Genomic DNA, 14,548 nt, shown 5'->3' with positions numbered 1-14,548 from the left:
TTTAACAGTGTTAAGCACTGAGCTGTGGTACAAAGCTGGCAGCCCCAGGCTCTCCGCAGCCCCTGAGCCGTCCGGAGGGCTTGTAACTGGCTGGCCAGCTGTGACAGCTATTTCTGTTTTATAACTATAACTTCACGGTTTGAGAGAAGGATCTGGGAAAGTCTCGTTACCTGGGACTAATCAATCAATGCTGGGGCTTGGACAGGCTCATAGCAAGAGGCCAACTTTGCCCTTCTAGCACACAGCATCCTCTGACACTGTCAGGCTTAGAACAGCACAATCAATCTCCCCCTTCTGTTATCCCATGTGTCACCGTCACCACATCAATTACATGTGGTATTGGCTGCCCATCATTTCATTTTATTTTGCTCACCTCATACCTCAGTGCTCCAAGTGCTTTTAAAAAGCTATGGATTCTGGAAGCAAACACAGCACAGCATGCCAGGGCTGCCAGACTTTGCACCAAGCACTCACCGGACCAAAGGAAGCTCCAGTATTCCAATGGAATGTTCAGGAGATGGACCAAGATTCCTTTTAAGGGTTAGGAACAAAAGGTTTCTAACTGCAAGAAAGCAAGAATAGGAACTATTCCTACCAGCAATAACAGCAGCAAAAGGCCAGGGCAGGCTTACAGCACAGGGCTGCCTGAGCCAGCAAAAGAAGTGGGAGACTTCTGTTCCCAAGAGCCTCCCCATCATTCCAGCATTCCTGATTTTCTTCCCCTCCCACTGCACAAAAGCGTATCTGGGCAATTCCAAGGACTGGTGAGTGGGGTTTTGCCATCAGTAAACGAAAAAAAAGAAGGAGAAAATTACACCAGTGGGTACAAAACAACCCCAGTGAGACACGGCTTAGGATTTTTCCCACGTATTCCTTTCAGTGCACAAAGAGCATGATGGTGAACAAGGATGGAGGAACATGGCAGCTGCTCCAAAAATGGTCACTCCATACAGCAACCTTCCCAACCAGCCTCCAGATCTGCTGAGGTGGCCTGAAGCAAGAGATGCAAGTGCAGAGGAGAAAAGGGAGATGCACAACGCTATGAACTAGACAGAGAACACCAAATCTACCAACACCTGGGCATCTTCTAAGGCAAAGAAAGAAGAGAAGATGGCAACAACCATTTGTACACTAAAACCTGCAAGACTTTGCCTGATACAGGACTCCCACAAGCAGCCAGAAGAGATGCAGACAAAAGCTGAAAAGGAAGTGAAAGTCCAGCATAGATTTTCCCATCAGACCACAAGCCGATAATAGACAGCCTGTGCTGCTACCTCTATTGACAGCTCCAACAGCTCCTCTCTTCTATAAAATTATTGTATCATTTTCAGTTGTTATTGAATTTTTTAAAACCTTTTCAAAACTAACAATACCCCTAATGCAAGGTTAAATCATCCCTTTACTTCCCTTTTGATCGGGAGATGGGTTTGTGTTTTACATTGATCGCTGCCATGCGGGTGGCACCACAAGTGAGGAAAAGGGCTGCCTGCGATTTTCAGTGTCTGCGAGAGCAACAGGCAGTAACACAGCTGCAATCAAACCAGCTCCTTGCTTGGTGACACCCTGTGCCTAACACTGAGGTCAGAAAACTCCTGTAACTCTACAGGAGCACCAAAGGGGTGCCAGCTTATCCCCAACAAAGGCAGATGAGCAGGGCATGAGATGGAAGAGCATCAAGAGGAGCTCTGCTCTCTCCTAAGGACTGAGTCACGGATGCTCAGTGAGCAATACACAGAGAATCCTTCTTCTCTTCAAAGGGAAATTGGGCCCTTGGTGGCTTTGTCTCATGTCTGTTATAACCCCAAACTGTTTGTGCTCTGCATGACTCTGATTTTAATCATTTATTCATCAGTGCAGTTTGATGGCCCCTCTGCATTCCAGGCTGAAGCTTTTAAACCCTTCCTATGCTGTAGGCATACTGAAAGGAGCAAGAGCTTTCCCTGGGACCTGGTAATATAAGTAAATATGACAGGCTCTGGTTCCATTTTTTATATTTCCACACACACATCAAAAGACATTACTCCATAACAGATGCTGAGGACAGACGGCAGATCTGGGGAGACGGGAAGAAAAATCTCTAACTTTTCAAAGCCAGGTCTGCAAGAAGTGATCAAACATAATCCATTCACTAGTGACCTACTCCTCCCTCCACCGACTCCTCTTTGAGTCTGAAATAAAATTACTCCCCTGAAGCCTCCCATTAACGGATGAAAGGACAATTGCCTTTCTCCAGCTGAAACTGGATGGGAGACACAATCCCCAGCATGCTACCAGCAGCATCTTAGCAGTGCTTGGTTATTGGAGATCAGACTCCTCTGCTTGGATTTGCTTTTCTTTTAAAAATAAACCAAAAGAGCTGCCCAGAGTGATGTTTGCATAAGTGACAGATACAGAGGAGAGGCTCACTGCGGTGCATGCTTCTCCTTCCCGGAGGCAACAGTGACTGCTGAGCCACAGATCTCCCTGCACAGCCCAGCAAAGACATAAAGCATCAGCACCCAGCCTGGTTCACACAGACAAGAGCAGCAGCAAGGACAAACAGTTTGCTCCCAGATGTAGCACAAGCTGCTGGTGCTGACAAGAAAGTCAGGGGTATACAACACAGCAGCAACCCTGGAGCTCATGCACATCCTTGGCGAGCATCAGGTCTGGGGCACTCTCCCACCATGGGGAAAAGCTGCCACAGGTGACAGCACACTCACAGATAGTCCCAAATCACATGCTAGCTTTGGGCACCCATCATTCCCATCTCCCTAGAAGCAGGATCTAAATAAGCTTAACAATTTTGATGGCTTTGTGTGTGACATTATAAAACTGGGTATGATTTTTAGAGGGCCTGATCCTCGGAGGCACCTTAAGTCAGACATGCAGTAACGCTGGCACCAAAACAACAGCTCCTTTTGGAACTTCAGGGCAGTAAATCTGCATCTTGGCATATTTATCATGGAAGCCATTGCAGGGCACAGACTGTGTTGTTATTCTGCAGGCAGCTCACCACAGCTCAAAACCTGCCCAGCAGAGCCAAGCAGGCAGAACACACCACAACTAGGTCACACAGAGCTGAGATTTCTCTACGCTTCCCCCAACACTCATCAGAGCAAGTTTTTTTCCTTCATGTTTCTGAACACTTCTATTTCCTACTCCACACTTAAGACTAAAAGACCTCCTGGGACTTGATCTCATGTTTATCAATATGAAATGCTGACAAGGAGCCTTTTGCTATTAGAACATCTTGAGGCAAGATTAGAGGTGGTCCAAGGCAAAGAGAAGCCATTCCCACTGTTCTTACTCAGAGTGGATCCACTTCAGCCAAAAGCCTTCAGCAGAGGATCCTGCAAAGCAGACACTGATCTCATGACTCGCTCTGAAAGGCTCCTGTCCACAGGGCATCTGTCTGGAATGGGACCATCCATGTGTGATTGTCACAGCAAGAGCACAGGCACAGAGGATGCCTGGCTTCCCCTGGGTCTATCTCTCCAACCTCACTGACATTCCCATCGACTAATAGTCACACCGCGGGGTGTGCTCAGCAGCCACCACTGAACTGATGAAGGGAAGGGAGACAGAGAGAGGGAGTCACTAGGGAATGGATGCTGTAGTGCCTGCTTGGTGCAAACCCCAATGCTCGCAGGAGCCTTCAAAAGGCCGGGAGGAGGAGGCTCACCTTGCACTCCTTCCTTAAGCAGAGGCATTAACGTCTTCTCCTCTGGCCACCAATTTGCACAAAAAATGTACAAATGCAGCATCTTTTAAATTTTCTGTTCCTGCATAAGCAAAAAAGCAGGCATTTTAAACAGGTTCAGAAGCAGCTGGGAAATGCTGGCTGCCTGCAAACAGGGACAGTGCAGCTGGAGAAGTAAAAACTCAGCTTGGAAGAAATGATGGGAGGATTAGGGATACTTATGCTGCAGAGCCTGCTCTGGCTCTGAAGGAAGTTTCTGCCCTCTTAGTTCTCACTCTTGAAAAAAAAAAACCCAAAACCAACATCAGAGCCACCCTTGCCCCACACAGCTGCCGGGAGGAACACACTTTCAGGCTCACTCCTGTTCTCATGCCTGTTCCAAGCCCACATACCCACGACAGTGCTGAAATGTCTCCCCCCCATCAGCATTGGCATTCCCAAGCATTCCGAAGCACCAGAAGCACAGGCAGGACTGCTGGGTGCTGCTCCCATTGTCTCCAGGCAGGATTGCAGGCAGCAGCCCAGGAAGGGCTCCCTGGGAAGACACACTGCACCCCGAGGAGTACACACACCAGAGGAATTAACATGTCACATACGAGTAGACTGTAACACTGGAAATTAAGGGCCCATTTATAAACCCTTTATTAATATATGATTAATAGATACAGCCATATTTTTTAATAACTTACAATAAAATGATGCTATGAAAAGCTTAACCAAGACAGTCTTAACAGATGGTGCTATAAAGTGAATTATAACATGTACAGTAGCTAGTGCAAAGTAATGGATGTCCTCATTTAATAAAAAGAGCCTGATTTTATGCAGCAACTTTCATGCTTGAGGCATCCCAATACACTTTAATGAGCCCTTGTGGCCTCAGCAGTAGCTTGCATGCAGCTGCAGACATCAGATGCTGTTTTAGTAAGAAAGTGGATGTTGGTCAGGACACTAGGGTTACTCCACAGTCTTGACTTTAAACCTTTCCTTGGACAGCTACCAAAAGCAGATGGAAGGGCCTGAAAGATGCCACCTCCTAACACTGCACTGCAGGGAGCAACAAGCAAACCTTGGTCCAGGGCTCAAAATGTCTTTAACTAAGGAAAAAATGAACATTATTACCGCTGAAACCAGACCAGCATCTGCATCCATGACTATAAGGCACGCCGCAAATTATGTAATTTAATAAACACTGTAATAATAAAGTATTTATTTTGTATAATGAAGTGTTAGTGATTAGAAACCAAACACACATTGGGCATGCTGCTGCGGTTTCTCTTGAACCTTTGCCAGTATCACTCAAGGCTAAATATGTCTGCAGCAGGTTGAGAGTAAGTTCCTAGCCTTGTTTTGATCAGCCTGTCAAGTGTTTTAGCTGCCATTCGAGTTTCTTTATATCACACTATAATTGGCTGCTTTCTCAAGGTGCAGCGAAGGGAAAAGAAAAGCAGCATGCAGCAAGACTCGGGCTCCTTCTGCAAAAATCCTCCACCGAAACTCCACTGCTTTTCTGAAAGCTGATTTCAGTAGCAAAGGGCATTTTGTAAACAGCTGGTGAAAATAGACTGGAACTGAAAGGCAGCTTGCATTAAACTCCACAAGAAAGCCTTATTTACCCTCATGTGCTTTCTTTGTAGTGTCGATCAAACCACTTTCAGCTCCCAGGGGAGGCCCTTGGAAAAATAAAGGGAATAAGGAAAAAAAAAACAGAAAGGCAAATGACATCCTCAGAGCCCATGTGCACCTGAGAGCCCTCAGCACAGCACTCGCCGCAGCAGGCACACTTGCCATGCTGACCTCCCTGCCCAAGTTCAACCTCCAGGGTCAACCAGACGCCTTCAGCACTGTCCCTGCCTGCCCTTGGTTGTCAAGTCCGGGGGAGAGCTTTGATCAGAGGAGGCAGGCAGGGTGTCCCACTCCCCGGCACCTGAACCCATCCTTCAACGTCAGCTCATTGATTTGCAGATGTCAGGGAGAGAGCAGAGAAAAACACAAGGGTATAAGGGACAATCAATCACCGGTGGCACAGGATGTGGAGAAACGCGCCCTCCAGAGGGCTTGGATTTGCTTCCAGGCTACCAGCACCATCACCAGCATCACCAAGCTCCAGACTTGGTGGGGCACACATCCCCTGCTGCACCTGGAGCTTTTGGGGTGACACCCTAAAGACAGAGAAAGACAATCTGGAAGTGACCATCAAGAAGACAGCACTGGCTACAGCTGCCAGGGGACATTCCTGCCTTCTTCTACTGCAGCATCCTATCTATTTACTCTGGAAATGCAACTGCAGAGCTGCCCCTCCAGGATTATGAGGCTGTTCCCCCCCAACAGGATCAGTGCTCAGCCAGCAAGTGGGTGTTGAGGTGTCAGGGCCACCCTGAAACAAGAAAGGAAGCATGCATTTTCTGTGGTTGCTTCTCTAAGCAACAGAAATAAGCAATGAAGAATCACACAGTCCTGCAGTCACTCACATAGGAGCCTAAACTCACCCTCGCCTGACAGCACCACAGTCAGTCTTCTGGGTGTAACCCACACCTTTGCACTTTGTCCTTTCAGTGTGACAAGGCCACTCAGCACATGGATAAACATAAACAGGTAAAGCAGCCTGTTTAGTTACAAAGCACAGGCCTGACAGACTCTTTTCACCTTCCCAGGGAGTTCTGTGCCAACAGCACACATTTCCTTTTCACTATGAGGTGGCAGCAGCACTCAAAACGCCAATTGCTCTCTTAACAGTGACACTGCAGACTTCAATGTCTCCCACACAACACATGACACTGGAAGATGCAGATGAGCAGGACTGGACACAGGGACTGGTAACTGTTGAAACTGTTCTACCTTACTGTTGGTTGCCCTGATTCTAGTCTCTTTTATTCTTCTCTTTAGGTCAGCTCCCTGCCACCACAGCCAGCAAGCTGAGAAGCAGAGCACTGGGACCGGCTCAGCCAGAAAACACCATTATAAGTGTGTCTCTATTGCATTCAAGTAAGGTTTCCCTCTTGCCACCTTTCCTGTAAGGCTGCAAGAAGCTCTTGATTTGCAAACTCTCCCTCACACCACTGAATCTAAAACAACAGATCTGTTAACACTTGCTTTCTGCAGAGAAAGAGCAATGTTTCCATGCAAGTGACGAGTAAAAGCACTTCTCTTACCTGGGCTGCAATAAACTGCAAAGCCTATGTTCTGTCATGTAACATAATACAAAACACCAAGGACAAATGATTGGAAGAGAAAAGCACAAGCTACTAAAGATGCCAACAAGCAGTACATCTTCAAGCAGCACACCGCTAACAAGAAAGAGAAAAATCCAGTATTTACACCTTTCCTGGTACTAGAGAATTAACAACCCTTATTCTAGGTGCAGATACTCTTGGTATGTACGTAGAAGGGCCCACCTTCAGTCAGAGACCCTCAGCATCATGAGAAAGGACAATGCAGCATTATGATTATGTATGTCACACTTAAACAAGTTGCAGCCTCCAGAAGAGCACGTTTACCCCAGACTGTGTCCAACTAAAACCACTTTTTAATAGGCAGTTTGTGGCCCACATGCAGCCAGTGGCTAAAGAAGCTGGAATTCTTTAAGAACTTATTTCCAAAGTTGCTCTAATTACAATGCATGGGGTCTTGCTGCTGAATTTCAAAGACAACATGCCATCCCTTCAGGCTTACCATCTGTGCGCTGAATTCGGGTAACATGATGCATGTCGCTCCCACCCAGAGAGGACAGAGGAGCTTATTGATCACCCCGTGGACATGATGTAAAGGCAGCACGTGCAGAATAACATCCTCTTTCCTCCACTCCCATTTCTCAACCAGCCCTGTGGTCTGCAGAAAAAAACATACAAACCAGTGTTAGGACAGGAGGAAAGACCCTCTCTGCTTTGAGAAACCTGAGGTATCCAGGCCCCATATCCCCTGGGCACAGCTGGCAGCAGAAATCCCAGACCCCCTGGAATGATGCCTGGGCACGAAAATCTTTCCTTTAGAGTCAGCACGAGCAAAATTCCCACCATAACAGTAAAATACAAGAGGAACACCTTCTGTGTCTTGTCAGTACATGTCTTCATGTATATCAAAGTCCTTCCTCATTGCTGAGAAATAGTCAACAGTGATTTTAAGCAGAGCCTACAGAATTACTAGCCTGCTGCTGCACATGCAGGGTTGGCAGAAATAACAATAAACCCCCTAATTTTCTCAGACCTATGTTGACGTAATTTGGACACCAATGACACTGGGCTTTTAGCATCTGTAAGGGATAGTCAATAGGAGCAGAAAATCACTGTCTGATAAACAAAGTAGGCTTCACATTAGTATATAAAATATTGGTCTATCAATATACTAATATTACAGAGAGTATATATTCTAAAAAACTCTGCTATGAAGGGATGATTATCTAAAGTGTTAAAATTCAGGATTCTGGGTGAACAATGCCTTTCAGAGCCCAGCATTAGCAACTGGAAAGCTTATTTCCAGCCATCTAAAAATAATAAAGCATTTGAACAGTGGAATTTAGTCATGTCATTCACATGCAGGGAGCAGGTTTTAGGCTTTCTGCAAGACAGCACAAAAGATGGTGACTGCTCAGGCCACCTCCCAGATGATCAGCATATTTGTAAGGGAAGAGATTCTTTGCCCAATATAGCCAAGCCCTGGCTCTATCCATCAAAGCTTTCATTCCATTCCCGACACTGCAGTATCTGAGCACCCAGAACAACGTAAGCTCTTGGGAGGTATCTGTAAGTCATGCTGTATTCCCTGCCCTTTTTCCCTAATGGCATGATTCTATCCGTTGCAGGCAGTGATAACCAACTGGTGAGGTAGTCGGCAGGCTCATTCAAACTTTTAATTCTTTTTGGCTCAGAGAGCTAATGGACTTTTTGCCTTGGGGATATATAGCTGAATAATGCAGATTTCACACAGTACTGTACTGGGCTAATATATTCCAAACGGGCAAAGATTCTTTCCTAGCCACAGTGAAGAAAAGCAAACTGCAAAGAAAGCAGTCTTTTTAAAAGAGGTCTCACTCCTTGTGCTTTCCAGGAAAGCAGTGAGAGAGTCCATCTGCCCCTGGCTACAGCTGCAGGACAGCAACAGCAAAAGGACAAGATTTAGGTCCTCACTTTTCTGTGTTCACCTTAAAACATGCTGAGGACTTTCAGGATACAGCCCCACAGCCCTGTGTAGAAATTCAGCTGTGCTAAAATGTGTTGTGCTCTGGGGTTTCCAACCAACAAAACACCTCTGAAGGCCAAGACCTCTGTAACGTACCACGAGTTCTGCAAAGGGAAAGCAGCACTCACCACAGCTTGCACATTCTCATGGGTGCTGAGGACGCCTTTTGGTCTTCCTGTTGTCCCACTAGTGTAGATGATCATGGCTCCTCTGTCTTTCCACGAGGAGCACGCTGTCAAGGGACCCTCCTCCACTGGTGCATGAGTTGCTGATCCATCACTATGAGACTTAAGAAGCGGCAGAACAGGGACTCCTAGCTTCTCAGCACTAGGGGCTATTTTCCCCATATACTCCTCTGCTGCGATGACTAGAGCACTCTGTGAGTCCTGAATCACATACTCCAGTTCCCGTGCAGGGTGCTTCTTGTAAAGGGGCACTGCTATGCCCCCACTTATCCAGGAAGCCCACTGGGCCACCACATACGAGGCATCATTGGGACACAAAAATGAGATCCTCTCCTCCTTCAAGTCCCTGCTGGAGCACCCCAGAGCTCTACAGATCTCCTGGGACAAGCGTAGACTCTGGCTGAGAAGGTCCCTGTAAGTGTGCTCACCGTTTTGGTCAATGATGGCAGTTTTATCACCAAAAGCCAAAGCCCTAGTGAAGACAGGGGTAACGTCACTGCTGCAGGATGCCCGTGCAGTTCGCAGACCCCTGTGGGGACAGCCAGACCTCTTCTGCCCATGCAGTGCCCATCTGCAACGGGGCAAGTCCCGGATGAGGCAGCGAAAGGGGAAGAGCAGGGAGACCAGCATCCTGCCAGCACTGCCTGTTTTGAAGTGATTCTGCAGAAAGCAATTATAGGAACAGATAAGTATGTGCAGCAATTACCCAGGGTGTTATTCCAACAAAGGAAAAGTGGCAGCCTTCATTTGAATAATACCCACTGTATTATTAATGTTTATGCTTCAGACTGCTGCATTCCCAGTGCACTAGGCCCTACCCAGATGGAACAGGAGACAGGGTCCCTTTCCCTACAAAGCCTCTGTGTCCCTAAAAAGCAGTCTTACTTCAATTATGAAATAGTTTTCATCGATCAGTAATACTAGGACACTAAGTAGGGGCTACCTGAGGTGCCATTCTAACACAGTGGGACCAGCATTTAAAGAAATTAAATAACTACAACGGTACCTAGCTCTCAATTTGCATTTTCCACCACTCTGTTTAACTGCAGCCTTGCTCTGTGGTTCGAGTTGAGCAGCAAAAATCCAAGCCTCTGAGGTTTAGCCCAGTGGAGGATTGTTTCCTGCGCGAGCTTTCCTTCAAGCAACAGCACATCTCAGTACAGGAAAGCATGCAAAGCCTCCCACCTGACAGGTCATCCATCACAAACACTGCTTCAGCTCAGAAGCTTTCTTACATGACAGACCAAGTGGTTAACAGCTTCCGATCAGGCACAGGCAGCAGGAGCCCTGTCCACAAGTAGCAGCTGGTTTTCCCAGCAAACAGCAGCAGGAAAGCACAGCCACACACACACACTGACTTCAGGGCTTGGTACAGCACTTGTGGAAGTACCAACAGTGCCTGGAGCTGGGAAGTTCAGCCTGGAGCTGAGGACAAGTTCAGCAATGGCACCAGGCTCCACTCAGGCAGCCAGAGCTTGGTCTGAGCCCAGCCCAATCACCACCCGAACCCTGATGTAGCGAGACCAGTGAGATGATGCATAGGGGCATTTAAATCTCCAAAGTGGAATGCTGGGGAATACCAGCACCAGTAAAGGCTTTACAGGAAGATCATGGGCTGGCACAAACGTCACCCATTCTACCTTTGTGCTTAGACAGCACAATGACATCAACCCATCTGCTCCTGGGAGAAGCTAGATAAAAAGCTTTTGTGATAATTGGTGAGAAGTACCAGCAGTTCATGCTTTACCCGTCTTTTCGTTATCCCTCTCCTTTCAAAGGGAAAGTTTCATGTCATCATATTGGATACCACCTGGATCATCTCACAGCAACATCAGGCAAAAAGCTAACTCAGAGCACAAAACCCACAAGAATGTAACAGGCAGACAGGAGCCTCAGGGACTAGAAGAAGACTTTGCAGGGGAGACCACTGGTATACCAAAGACAAAAGAAGAACTGATAAATTAAGAGAACTGAGGAGATGCCTCAGAAAAATCCTAACCCCTCTGGGCAGAGCCTGGAGCTCTGGCTGGAAGCTCAACAAGAAAAAGCACCCTCTGCATGCAGAGGCTGCCATTAACACCAACAGGCGAGCAGTGAGGAAAGCACAGGACTGAGGCAGGAGAGGAAGAGATTTACTGCACGGCCTATCTAATGGCTGCCATTAAACACCGAAGCATCCCCAGAGAGATGCTATGACAAGAGAAGACAGCCAAAGGATGACAACTTCACACTGCAAGAGCGTACGTGATGCTTCCTTGACACTGGCAATAATGACTTGATATTTCTTTTTACAGAACTTTTTATAAGCGCCTATTAGTGGAGCAGCTCAACTCCAACAGCCTCCCAGCTCAACTTCCCACCATGGGGAGGAGCTGAACCAAAAAGGATATAGACAACCGGCAGCTACGCAGGGAAGAGATGAACACAGCTTAACCCAGCTCAGGCTGCACACACAGCAGCAACTGTTTTTTCCTGCAGAGAGGTAGCTTTAAGCCTCACAGGCTCTCCCATCCACCTTGTCCTGGGGTAATGGTTGGACTTGACAATCTTAAAGGTCTTTTCCAACCTGGCTGATTCTATGATTCAGAGCATTTCTCCAGCCAGACACTGGCTTTGCATGTATTTTCTTTTGCATATCGGCCTCAATATCTGCTTCTGCAAAAGAAACTTGTTATTTTGTGCGGAAACATCTGTGGGGACAGAGAGGTTTTAAACCCGGAGCGTGGTAACCATGTGAACTCATGACATACACCATCAGGATGGAAAAAAACAAAGCAGGTCATGACAAAGGTCACGTGACATCTTTCCATTTCTCTGTAGAGACTAAAACATGAAGAGCCGACACCATACGTAACCTAAACCAAACCATCTCCTCCAACCCTTGCCCAAGGCCAGCCCACTGGCGAGATGTTAATGGCCCAGGCATTAAGAGGGGCATTAATTGGAAGCAATCGCTTGCCAGGTTCAGGCCGTGCTCCCGGCCAGCATGGCTAAGTGCACTTGGCGTACTCCCTGCTCCCCATATGGCTCCAGAGCAGGTGTTAGCTGCTGCTTCAGAACAGCGCCTTCCAAAAATCACATCATCCCCTTTTCCCCACAGCACCAGTCCAGATTTAATGGAACAATAAACAGCGGCACCTTCAGCCAGGCCTGCGCATTTATGGACTTCAGAGAACTACTGTTGACTGCATATGTGCAGATTATAGACACCCAGAAAAGGGCAGCACCAGGGGCTGTTTGCTTTACCCTGCCTGCTGCTCAGGGATAACCGGCAACACAAACTCTGCCAGAGCACCCCTGAATATGAGGCTTGTCATAGAGGACCCTTGGGCAGAAGGCGGTGGCAGCACAGATGAGTGTTTAAAGAGAAGGCTCAATCCCCCACGCTCCCATGGCTAAAGCCACGGAGGCTGAGGAGCTCACACCAGCTCCCAGCACCATAAAGCCACCGGGAAGCACAGTGGAGATGGAAGCCGCGAGGCTTCCACACCTCCTCCCTCCCCGAGGACAGGCTGCATCCTCCTTCCACCCCCGACCGCGCTGCCACCCTACAGCTCCCCCCTCACAGTTCCAGCTGGGAACCCCTCTTCCGCGGTTCCCAACCCGCAGAAGGCACAGACCGGCGGCACCGGGCCGGAGCCGAGGCTCCTCACACACCGGCAGCGAGCGGCCGAGCCCCGCTGCACACCCAGCTGCTACACACCCGAACGTGAGGATTCGTTTATTACCTTTTAATTAGAGCCTAATGAAGGCACCGGGCGGCGACACCCCACACACACCCCCCAGTACCCACCCCCTCCGGCCGCGCCCCCGCCGCAGGCCCCGCAGGGAGAGAGCCCCGGGCCCAAGGACAGCGGCCGCGGCTCGCCCTGGCCCCCGGGCCGTGCCGGGCACCGCGCCCCGCTGCCGCCTCCCGCAGCCCCGTCAGGGCCTCACCTGGCGACAGCGGCCCCGCGCACCGGGGGACCGGTCCGACCGCGAACGCGCTCCGGCGAAAACGCAGCCCCGCGGTCCCCGCGTTCCGTGAACCAACGTTCCCCCCGCCCCCCCTCGCCCGTTTTATGGGGATTTGGCCCCAAACCGCACACCAGGGGCGGGGCTGGTCCCGAGGCGCGACCGATGGATTGCGGACAGCGGAGGGATGGCCCCGTGCCGGGTCTGGATCTATGGCACCTCCTGGGGGGGACAGACATCGGGGGACACACGGACACTGTGGGATACACGGACACTGTGGGACACACGGACATTGTGGGATACACGGACACTGTGGGATACACGGACATCGTGGGATACACGGACATTGTGGGATACACGGACACTGTGGGACACACAGACATTGTGGGATACACGGACACTGTGGGACACACGGACATCGTGGGATACACGGACATTGTGGGATACACGGACACTGTGGGATACACGGACATTGTGGGACACACGGACATTGTGGGACACACAGACATTGTGGGACACACGGACATTGTGGGATACACGGACACTGTGGGACACACAGACATTGTGGGATACACGGACACTGTGGGACACACGGACATTGTGGGACACACGGACACTGTGGGACACACGGACATCGTGGGATACACGGACATTGTGGGATACACGGACACTGTGGGATACACGGACATTGTGGGACACACGGACATTGTGGGACACACAGACATTGTGGGACACACGGACATTGTGGGATACACGGACACTGTGGGACACACAGACATTGTGGGATACACGGACACTGTGGGACACACGGACATTGTGGGATACACGGACATCGTGGGATACACGGACACTGTGGGACACACGGACATTGTGGGATACACGGACACTGTGGGACACACGGACATTGTGGGATACACGGACATCGTGGGATACACGGACACTGTGGGACACACGGACACTGTGGGATACACGGACACTGTGGGACACACGGACATTGTGGGATACACGGACATTGTGGGACACACGGACACTGTGAGACACACGGACATTGTGGGATACACGGACATCGTGGGACACACGGACACTGTGGGACACACGGACATCGTGGGATACACGGACATTGTGGGACACACAGACATTGTGGGATACACGGACATTGTGGGACACACGGACACTGTGGGACACACGGACACTGTGGGACACACGGACATTGTGGGATACACGGACACTGTGGGACACACGGACATCGTGGGATACACGGACATTGTGGGATACACGGACACTGTGGGATACACGGACATTGTGGGACACACGGACATTGTGGGACACACAGACATTGTGGGACACACGGACATTGTGGGATACACGGACACTGTGGGACACACAGACATTGTGGGATACACGGACACTGTGGGACACACGGACATTGTGGGATACACGGACATCGTGGGATACACGGACACTGTGGGACACACGGACATTGTGGGATACACGGACACTGTGGGACACACGGACATTGTGGGATACACGGACATCGTGGGATACACGGACACTG

The 14,548-nt window shown here is 49.3% G+C and overlaps 1 protein-coding gene across 2 annotated transcripts in view; it reads right to left on the bottom strand.

Annotated features, from left to right (window-relative positions):
- ACSF3 (acyl-CoA synthetase family member 3) overlaps positions 1-12,987 on the bottom strand; it is a gene marked incomplete at its 5' end in the record, with an annotated part of 63,934 nt that extends 50,947 nt beyond the window's left edge. The window contains 3 exons of one of the 2 annotated variants that reach the window (XM_080637894.1): positions 7,352-7,507; positions 8,983-9,683; positions 12,976-12,987. In XM_080637894.1, coding sequence (XP_080494020.1) covers positions 7,352-7,507; positions 8,983-9,669 — 843 coding nt within the window. Of the gene's footprint in view, positions 1-7,351; positions 7,508-8,982; positions 9,700-11,605; positions 11,675-12,975 lie in introns of those variants that run through there. The other variant, XM_080637893.1, reaches the window with a different exon arrangement.
- Between the last annotated feature and the right edge of the window lie 1,561 nt (positions 12,988-14,548).

The sequence above is a fragment of the Psittacula echo genome (genome assembly GCF_963264785.1).
Source record: "Psittacula echo genome assembly, chromosome: Z".
NCBI classification, from domain to species: domain Eukaryota; kingdom Metazoa; phylum Chordata; class Aves; order Psittaciformes; family Psittacidae; genus Psittacula; species Psittacula echo.
Note: the sequence above shows the minus strand (reverse complement) of the source record. Positions and strands in the feature narration are given on the sequence as shown.